At 34.3% G+C, this 7,932-nt stretch overlaps 1 protein-coding gene across 3 annotated transcripts; it reads left to right on the forward strand.

Annotated features, from left to right (window-relative positions):
• The first annotated feature begins 306 nt into the window (after positions 1–306).
• On the forward strand, positions 307–6,561 carry LOC110894742 (probable sugar phosphate/phosphate translocator At1g06470). Of its 3 annotated transcripts, XM_022141971.2 has the most exons (14): positions 319–444; positions 600–774; positions 894–1,602; positions 1,694–1,863; positions 2,239–2,324; positions 2,790–2,839; positions 3,272–3,339; positions 3,613–3,713; positions 3,861–3,873; positions 4,407–4,591; positions 5,125–5,211; positions 5,558–5,652; positions 5,900–6,056; positions 6,169–6,561. In XM_022141971.2, exons 3-13 carry the CDS (start codon positions 1,127–1,129, stop codon positions 6,015–6,017), a joined length of 1,449 nt encoding a protein of 482 aa, XP_021997663.1. In that variant the 5' UTR covers positions 319–444; positions 600–774; positions 894–1,126; the 3' UTR covers positions 6,018–6,056; positions 6,169–6,561. The 3 variants fall into 3 exon arrangements, with proteins under 3 accessions (XP_021997664.1, XP_021997663.1, XP_021997667.1); XM_022141972.2 differs by lacking the exon at positions 600–774 and having other exon boundaries at positions 307–444; positions 6,169–6,554; XM_022141975.2 differs by lacking the exon at positions 600–774 and having other exon boundaries at positions 341–444; positions 932–1,602; positions 6,169–6,554.
• Positions 6,562–7,932: the final 1,371 nt, after the last annotated feature.

The following is a 7,932-nucleotide window of genomic DNA, read 5'->3' on the forward strand; positions in this document are numbered from 1 at the left end:
ATGGTCTTTTATAGTTTTATTATAACAAATTTTAAAAATCTGACCATTTTGCCCTTCAATTAACTTCATGTGGGGTCCATTTTGTCAGATTTAACCACAAAAAGTTAACTGAGTTAGGGGTAAAGGACATAACTTGCAAGGGTTTGCAAACATCGAGTACGTTTTCTGTAATTATTGAAAATAAAGCACACAGTTTGCAATAAATGACATACATAAAGGACCATTTTTGTAATTTACTCTTTATGTAAGGACCTCATCAGATTTTATGCAGTAATATAAGGACTATATGTGTTAATAAATCGTTATATTATACAAAACTCTCTCTCTCTCTTCTGACAAAGCATTCGAAGATCCACAATTTTGAAACTCTTGCGAATTCCATTGGCGTTTGAATTCATCCATATCTGCATTATCAACGACATCTCCTCAAATAACTCACACAAGGTATGCGTTTCAATCAAAATCTTACAATGCTTTAGCTGATTAAACGAAATTGTTCATGTATCGATTGAATTAGATAGTAAGCAATCGATTATAACATTCAATGTTTGCTCTACATCTAGATTAGGACGTTGATTCTGATTATATTGTTGGAACAGATCACAACTGTTAGTTAGTATTTGTGGAACTTTGATCAGTAGAACTTCAGAACTGTACGATTTAGGTCAAACTTGATGCTAAACTCTACGAATTTCATTGGCGTTTGAATTCGTTCGTATCGTATCATGTATGTGGCATTATAGCAAGGATATTGCATGAAATAACTGACTCAAGGTATGATGAAATTTTACAATGATTTAGCTGATGATTGAATGAAATTGTTTGTGTTTTGAATGAATTAGAAAGTAACCAATTGATTCTGAGATTCAATGTTTGTTGTATTTTGAGATTAGGAGGTTGATTCTGTGTTTATATTGCTGAAATGGATCAGTGCCTGTGACATTTGAGGAACTTTGATCAGTAGGAGTTCAGAACTATAAGATTAAGGTCAAACTTGATACTATATAGAGCCGATCGTTGCTGCAGAGGCTTGATTCATGTGCTGTTTTGTTGCTGATATTTATCAGTCAAATGGATGTAATTGAAGTTAGGGTTTAAGTAGCTTTGACTGCAATTTTGGAATAAGATGGTGGAAAGTGAGTTGAACACAGGAAAAGGCGGTCATAGTCAAAGATTTGGTTTCCATAGGGATCCTTCGTTTTCTGGATGGGGTGTAAGTGATGGGAAAAATAATCCAAACGGTGTGAAAGATGTGGAAATTGTGAATACGTCTGAAGTGGACGATGATTTTGAACTGCCAGTGCTTCAAGACATTGGTTTTAATAGGGAAGAGATACAGAGTGGCGGAGACCGATCTCATTTGCGTGATGTAAATATGAATGGTAATGGTCATGTGGGCATGGTTTCTGCTCCTAGCTCTGGAAGAGGAAACAAAAATGAGAATTATACTTCTTTTGATATCGAAAATGCTTATGACACCGATTTTGTTCACAAACATAAAGAGGGTTTATCGAGCTCCAAGAATCCTATAGCTGTTTCTGATATACTCAAGACGTTGTTTTTGATACTTATGTGGTACATATTCAGTACATTATTGACCCTGTAAGTCTCCTTTTATTGTTTGATATTACAAGCTTGGTATGTCTTCCATCTTGAGTTGCAGTTATATAATGTGTTTCTTAACGGTAAATAGGTACAATAAGACTCTACTGGGAGATGATATGGGAAGATTCCCTGCTCCGTTATTAATGAATACGATTCATTTTACAATGCAAGCTGTTTTATCAAGGGGCATCACATACTTTTGGTCACACAAATTTGAACCTACAGTGCCTATGGCACGAAAGGATTACTTTATGAGAGGTAAGTGGGTACCCTCTTTTATTGTTTGAACGAAAAAGCTGTTTAGAAGTCTCAAAAAGAAAATAGGGTCCCATTTTGTTGATATCATAGATGTAATAAACTTCGTTTGCTATTTGAGATAAGCAAATGATTACTTTATACACTTTAAAGTGTTGTTATTGTCATCTTTCTGAGTGTTGTGTGGCTTTCTTGACACTATTTTAGAAAATCAAATGGTTACTTTTTAGTTTTTACAAGGTGCTCTTAAACAATAGGTTTATTTTATATTACGGCAGAACGTTTGATCTAAATATAAGTCCTTGTTCTTCCTATCTGTTGCTATTTCAATTAACTTTTCTAATAACTAATGCTACAGAGGGATTTTGCCTTTCACAGTTGTACCTACGGCTTTTGCAACAGCACTGGATGTCAACTTGAGCAATGCATCCCTTGTTTTTATTTCCGTTACATTTGCCACCATGGTAAGTCAGCTTTCTCTATTCATGTTATGCTGAAATATCTTTAAGAGTAAAATGCCATTTTCGTCCTTGAGGTTTGGTCAGTTTTGCGACTTTCGTCCAAAGGATTGTTTTTCCACATCTGCATCCGAATGGTTTGAAATCTTGCCATTTTCGGTCTTTTTCACTTTATGTACAAGCATTTAAAATACCCTGACCGAATCCATTAGACCGAATTGCCTTTAAGTTAACAAAAAGACGGAAATACCCCTAACTTAACGGAGAAAAAATGGACGGAGTTAACGGGCCGGATGAAAATGGCAAGCTTTCAAACCTTTTGGATCCAGATGCAAAAAAATAAACCTTTGGACGAAAGTCGCAAAACTGACCAAACCTTAGGGACGAAAATGACATTTTACTCTATCTTTAATGCTAAAATGCACTGTGGGAAGCGGGTATGATTTTTGATAATCTTTTTCCTGTTTGCAGTGCAAATCTGCATCTCCTATATTTCTCTTGATATTTGCTTTTGCATTCAGGTATTGTTTACTTTCTACTTATTTACAAATTGGCTGTTTCCAGGAGTTTCATCTATTTATCTCTCTACTTTTGCAAAGACCCTTTTCATAACAGTCCATAATAATATATGTTTTATATGTGACCAGTGGAATAAATCACAAAATTGATTTTACATCCCATGTGAAGCTTATATATATTAAACTTGTCCAACATACACACCAAGTGATGGAAAAAGGCTTGGATGTTAATTTAGCCAACGTAAACATGAACGTAATTGCTGTGTTTCAGATTGTTACATGATCGTTTATTTTTGAACTGTATTACTTTTTACCCAAAAAACACCACTTTTAACTTTTTCAAACCAGAATTATGGATGAATTTCAACCCTCTTACATCACTGAATGCTACACTAATATTCTCGTTTGGACACTAATATCAAGTTTACCTTGTAGGTTGGAGACTCCAAGTCTCAAACTTTTAGGCATTATGTTGATAATATCGGTTGGGATTTTATTAACAGGTAAATTTGAACATTTCGTGGTGCAATGTATTTATATATGTATAAGTAATATGCAACCACTGATTATGTAATACATGTGGCGTTAAAATGATCTAATTCTCCATCTCAACTTTTTCGATGATGGAATCTCTAGTGTATTTATGGAATGGGTTGCTTGAACTCTGAATTTGACTGCACACACCAGTATAAATATTTATGCTTATTAATTATGAGCATAAATATACAAATATTGTTAATGCTTGTATACGTGTAATAATCTGTTATCTGTTACAGTTGCAAAAGAGACTGCATTTGAATTTTGGGGCTTCATATTTGTCATGCTTGCTGCTGTTATGTCTGGTTTTCGGTGGACCATGACTCAGATCCTTCTTCAGGTATTGTGAATGTTCGAATGCAATGATTTAGTTTTTTTTGACTAAATTCATATCTATATTTAGTTAATCGTTTGCACTTACGTCATGTTTTATTTTTGCTGGGTTGGAAAAAATATTGATTACTGCTGATACCCTATAAACCTACAGAAAGAAGTTTACGGTACACACCTCCCCTTGATTACTTCGGCATTTATACATGTATATTTGTGTGTGTGTATGTATAAATTTATATAGAGTAAAATGTCATTTTCGTCCCTGAGGTTTTCCAGTTTTCCGACTTTTGTCCAAAGTTTTGTTTTTCCGCATCTGGATCCAAAAAGTTTGTAATCTTGTCAGTTTCATCCAGCTTGTTAACTTCATCCATTTATCTCCGTTAAGTCAGGGTATTTCCGTCTTTTTTGTTAACTTTAAGAGCAATTCAATCATTATCTCTTTATGTACAAGCATTTAGCATAATGTACAAGTATTCAAAAGACCAAATTCCCCTTTAAGTTTACAAAAAAGACGAAAATACCCCTGATTTAACGGAGAAAAATGGATGGAGTTAACAAGCCGGATGAAAATGGCAAGATTTCAAACCTTTTGGATCCAGATGCGAAAAAACAAACCTTTGGACAAAAATCGCAAAACTGGCCAAACCTCAGGGACAAAAATGGCATTTTACTCATTTATTTATTGTTATTTCTGGAACAGGTTTGAAAAATCCCCTGGTGCTGATGAGCTATGTAACTCCAGTAATGGCAGTTGCAACGGCTTTGTTCTCTCTCATGTTGGATCCATGGGATGAATTTAGAAAAAGTAGTTATTTTGATAGCACATGGCATATTTACCGAAGTGCCCTACTCATGCTTTTGGGGGGAACTCTTGCTTTTTTTATGGTAACTTACTTCTTTTAGTACTATTGTACTGTCACTTTATGGCATATTCTAGGGTTAGTACAATAAAAAACCAACATGTTTTATTCTTTTCGACAAAAAAAGTCTTTCAAGCTAGTTTTTAGCATATTAAAGTCCCTAAAATTGTAAAAAATCCCTCAAGCTAAGTTTTGTATATTAAAGTCTTAAAATTTGTCAAAGTTTGGTATATTAAAGTCTTTAAACTTGTTACCACTTAAAATGGTCAAAATAAAATCATTTATTTTATGACAAAATTGTTAAATAGTTCATTAAATTTTGACTGATTAATGGGTAACAAAACTAAAGGACCATATTTTGTGTATTATTTGACAAATTTAAGAATTCAAGAAATTGAGGGTTTTTTTATGCAAAATAAGAAAGTAAGAAAGCATGTTGGTTTTTTACGGCGTTTACTATATATTCCAAAAATTTGTCTTTCAGAACTATTGTAATGCCGTATGTTCTAAAAATATATCTTTCAGAACTATTATGCTTACTTGTGTTATTTGTTGCAGGTGTTGACAGAGTTCGTTCTTGTTTCGATAACAAGTGCAGTAACAGTAACTATAGCTGGAGTTGTGAAGGAAGCTGTCACAATACTGGTATGACATCATCTTTGACTCATGAACCCCAACTAAATATTTTGAAAAAAAAAACTCAACATTCAGAAAGTTCAATTGGGAACCTTGAATACATTGCAATACGAAATGATAACATCTGAATCAATATAATTATGACTGAAAGATCAAAGATGCTTGTGTATTGATTTTCCAAAAGTTAATTATAATGATTCTTTTTAAGTGTTTCTGTTCCAGATATCCCAAACTTTAAACAAATAAAATATCACACTCTTCTGATTATCAAACTTCATATGCGTATCGTCAGGCATTAAGCATGCTAATGACAGATAATTTCATATCTAATTTTGTTACTAATTTTTATTTTCAGGTAGCGGTATTTTACTTCCATGATGAATTTACATGGCTGAAAGGAGCTGGTCTTGTCACGATTATGTTTGGTGTGAGTCTATTCAACTGGTACAAGTAAGTGATCTGGATAGACTTCTTGAAATGAACCGTTTTGACCTGAACCCATTTTGGCTAGAATCCCTTTCGACCACATACCCAATACCCCTCGTTATTCTGGGCTTAATTAATATCATGGAAATATTCTCTTCAAAAAATGAAAATAATATTACATTATTCTTAACGAACGCTCATATGCATTTTTGAGTGGTTCCTTGTAATGTTCATACATAATATTTCTCATGCCTTTTGGATCATTTGTTAGGTACCAAAAACTCCAAAATAAAATAGCAAGTGGAGGTGACATGGGAGAAAATCACAGTAACGTCCCTGCAAAATACGTAATTCTTGAAGATATGGAAGATGAGGGAGACGGTTCTTGATTGCGGATACATCATATAATTTCACATGCTCCGTTACAAGTAAGTTTCTATCGTCAATAAATATTAATAAGCAAAGTAGCCTATGTGGCATCCGCATCAGCATGTAAACTGTTTCGAGGGAAAAATTTGTAAAAATGACTTTCATTCACAGGCAATTGTGCAGATGGACATGTTATCATTTTGACCCGGTATATACCAGCTTTTCTTGTCAAAGAGAGATTTTGATGTTCGACACAAATGGCGTTAAACTGTGGGAAAGCATGTTAAACAAGAGTTTCCGGGGTTCATTTTTAGATGTCAAATCCAGTTTTGTTGCATTATTGCCTGGCAATATGTTTATAAAATTTCATATCTTTTTTCTGTTGTTGGTGCAGGTAAATGCCCTTGATGAGTGGGTAGCATACAGAATGACATATATAATTAAATTTGTGTTGATGCACCTTACCAGCATCTTTTAAAACATTTAAATCGGGTGATGCTAAACGTACCCGTATAGAGTATTTTTAATGTCTGAATCAGAAAGATCACCTTTTAACATCTTTTAGTTAACATATTTCACCATACCTTTTTTTGGCCCGGTCTATTCCTACACCCCTCTAGTCTATTTGTACACCCCACGCGCTGCACTTTGGCAGAAGAGTAGCGCATAGGTACCAGGTCAACGACCAGCGACTGACACCCGTCAGTCTTTGTCTATGGGCGGGACCTATATGCTGGTCTTAGGCCCAAAGAGTAGCGCATGGGTATGTGATGTGATGTGATGTTTTGTTTAGGTGTATTTTGACCATTAATCATACACAACTAAAACTTATTTACCCAAACAAAGTTAACAAAATGTTGTGTTTTTTTATAATCTGTAGATTTTAGTTTTTTTTTTTAAATATATATTTTTAAAAGTTGTACATTTTTGTTTGAAAAGTTGAAGATTTGACTCATTATGTTATTCTTTTATAAATTTTAACCAATTTTATTGCTACATTGGTTCTATATTATTTATTATTTTAACAATTTATAGATCTTCAATTTTATTAAATTACACAAACATGTTTAATTAAAGAGTTAAATGTTTGGTTGGTCCCTATGGTTTGCAAAAATTTCATACTTGTTCCTAGTGGTTTACTAATTACACGCGTGGTCCCAAAAGTTGTCAAAAATGAACTCGGTTGGTCCCCTGACGTAACCTCTGTTAAATTTCTCAGTTAACTATATGTGAAATGACTATATTACCCTTGAACAATTAAAAGAAATATGACCCACCCTCATCTTCTTCCTCCCATCTCTCTTTAAATTATTTGAGAAAATATCCGTCAATTGGTTTTGAGATATTTGATGAACTGATTGAATCTCCACCTGCCATTCCTAGAGAATCAATCAAAGCCATAGTCCAGTTCTCTTGTTAGGTTTGCTCTAGTTCAAGTATACAAAATTAGCACGGTTCATCAGGCTATTCAAATTATTTCATGGCCTGCAAAATATAGATCTAGTTCAATCAAGAAGCACCATTTGATCATTCCAATCCTCCAAGCTATTCGCCCATTGCTTACAGAACCAACCGGCAATGATTTAGATGATGATCTTGTGACAACCCGAGTTTCCAAGGTTTTTACTTGAGTATAACTTGTTCATGGTTATCATGTGTTGATGTAGTTAGGTTATAAGTTGCTTTAACTATTAAATTGTGAAATTTGACTATGTGATATAAGTATTAACCTTCGCCACCCACACACACGCGACGAAGCTTGAAAGCTTCGCCACAATAACCACTCGAGGAAGCTTAACCTTCCTCACACTCACAACCTTCGCCGAGGAAGCTTAATCTTCCTCACACTCATAACCTTTGCCGAGGAAGCTTAACCTTCCTCACACTCACAACCTTCGCCAGCCCAGTCTTCGCCAAAACCCATTAAGGGCCCAA

This window comes from Helianthus annuus, chromosome 12 (assembly GCF_002127325.2).
Source record: "Helianthus annuus cultivar XRQ/B chromosome 12, HanXRQr2.0-SUNRISE, whole genome shotgun sequence".
NCBI classification, from domain to species: domain Eukaryota; kingdom Viridiplantae; phylum Streptophyta; class Magnoliopsida; order Asterales; family Asteraceae; genus Helianthus; species Helianthus annuus.

Excerpts from the sequence above, each read along its gene's own strand:
- LOC110894742 (XM_022141972.2), top strand. The coding sequence starts at position 1,127 with ATGGTGGAAAGTGAGTTGAACACAGGAAAAGGCGGTCATAGTCAAAGA. Across the intron at positions 1,864-2,238 it reads AAAGGATTACTTTATGAGAG|TTGTACCTACGGCTTTTGCA; the intron begins GTAAGTGGGTAC and ends TGCCTTTCACAG. Across the intron at positions 2,325-2,789 it reads CCGTTACATTTGCCACCATG|TGCAAATCTGCATCTCCTAT; the intron begins GTAAGTCAGCTT and ends TCCTGTTTGCAG.